The sequence below is a fragment of the Sphaeroforma arctica genome (genome assembly GCF_001186125.1).
Source record: "Sphaeroforma arctica JP610 unplaced genomic scaffold supercont1.1225, whole genome shotgun sequence".
NCBI lineage: Eukaryota > Ichthyosporea > Ichthyophonida > Sphaeroforma > Sphaeroforma arctica.
This window is the reverse complement of record NW_014039333.1, coordinates 1,700-3,470: the sequence shown is the minus strand read 5'-3', so window position 1 is coordinate 3,470 and position 1,771 is coordinate 1,700. Positions and strand designations below refer to the sequence as shown.

General features: G+C 39.8%; 1 protein-coding gene across 1 annotated transcript; it reads left to right on the top strand.

The window, feature by feature from the left end:
- Positions 1 to 1,095: 1,095 nt before the first annotated feature.
- SARC_10373 (hypothetical protein) lies at positions 1,096 to 1,771 on the top strand (the record flags this gene model as incomplete). Its single annotated transcript, XM_014295583.1, has 1 exon — positions 1,096 to 1,771. A coding segment is annotated over exon 1 (614 nt), but the record flags the coding sequence as incomplete, so codon positions are not given.

The window sequence follows — 1,771 nt, the reverse complement described above, 5'->3', positions numbered from 1 at the left end:
CTGCTCACTGATCTAATTATGTCGGCTGTCGCAGACTCGCTGGACGTACATAGGACATAGGTCGTACATAGTGTCGTAGGACTTGTAACCAGCAGTTAGGACTCGGGACCTATTATGTAGCATTCAGTCAGTCAATCCTCACTCCTCAGGGGCGTTAGCCGTCAGGCCCTCAGAGGCTTAGGGCCTCAGCCCTCAGTCCTCACTATCTCAGCCTCACTATCTCAGGCCCTCAACACTCAGCCTCTCAGGCCGTCTTACAGTAATAAAGTTCTGGCCTCATGCCTCACACAGCCAGTAACAATTTACACAACAAGTCCTAAAGTCTTAAGACTGGTGTATTGATATCACTCCGCTGTGGCCTGTGACGCTGTCAAGTTATTGTCAATCAAACACATTGCAGCTTGGCCTGCTCCAGTGCTCCTGCTGCATTTCACTGCAAACTGCGTCATGTATTTTTTATTTTTTTACTTGATTTTTGTTTTTGTTTTTTTGGTTTGTTTTGAAAAATATAACAAAGCGTTGCATAAAATAATATGTTTGTTTTTTTAATAGAGAGAGATATATATATATATATATATTATTTTGCATAGCCCTCGAAATATTGTGAATGTTTTTCGTTTTATTGTAAAAAATGGTAAAGCAACTTTTTTATATATAAAACAAATATTGTTGTAGTATGTATATCTAAATAAATAAATTTTGATTTTATAAATATCAACACGACTGATGACAGTCGACAGTTCGACACTACATGACAAATATTATTTATTTATATATTTTTTAGACAAAATATTTATGTATCTAAATATAGTAGTTTTGTTTTGTTTTGTTTTTACATAAAAATTACAAGAATATACTGTATTTTCACATCAAGAATATTTTCTTGGTTGACAAATAACTGCAACAGTCAGTGGAGGTCTATAGGTTGTGATAATTAAACTCTCCTCATTATCGTCTTGAGTTGGTGACCGAACACACAATAGTGATCGAACGTACAATTATTAGCACTCTTCCAATAAAACTGAACCATAATCGATACCATGTTCCATCTATTACACAAATGGTGGATGCTTTGGGACTATAAAGTGAGCTCCACAATGGTCGATCACTTCACACACTCATTCTTGGAGACAGTGAAGTAAACTGAAGATATCAACATGAAATTATTCCGCAATACGCTACTACTTGCCACCGCTGTGGTGATGGCGATGGCCGCTTCTTCTTCGTCCATGATGGAGATGTGTTCTGAATCCAACAACAATGGCAAGTGCCATCGCATGAGCAAGGATATTGACACTAAACGGCACTGCAACCTAAGTGGCAGTGACAAGTGTTCAACTTCACACTGTTGCATGGATAGACATGGGGACGACGATGATGATGATGATGATGATGATGATCACAAGATGATGTGCTCCAGCGATAATAACCAAGGCAAGTGCAAGGTTATGGGCATGAAGGTAGATAAGCACAGACACTGCTTCCGGTATGGTGATGATAAGTGTGCCAGCTCACACTGCTGCATGGATCATGATGATGACGAGGAGGAAAAGATGATGTGCAATAAGGATAATAACCAAGACAAATGTAAGAGCTTGGGTAAGATGATTGACGAGCACATGCACTGCTTCAGATACGGCGATGACAAGTGTGCCAGTTCTCACTGCTGCAAGGATCACGATGACAGCAAGGACCATGACAAGCATGAGAAGGATCATGGCATGAAGCACGAGAAGGACCATGACATGGAGCATGAGAAGGACCATGACAT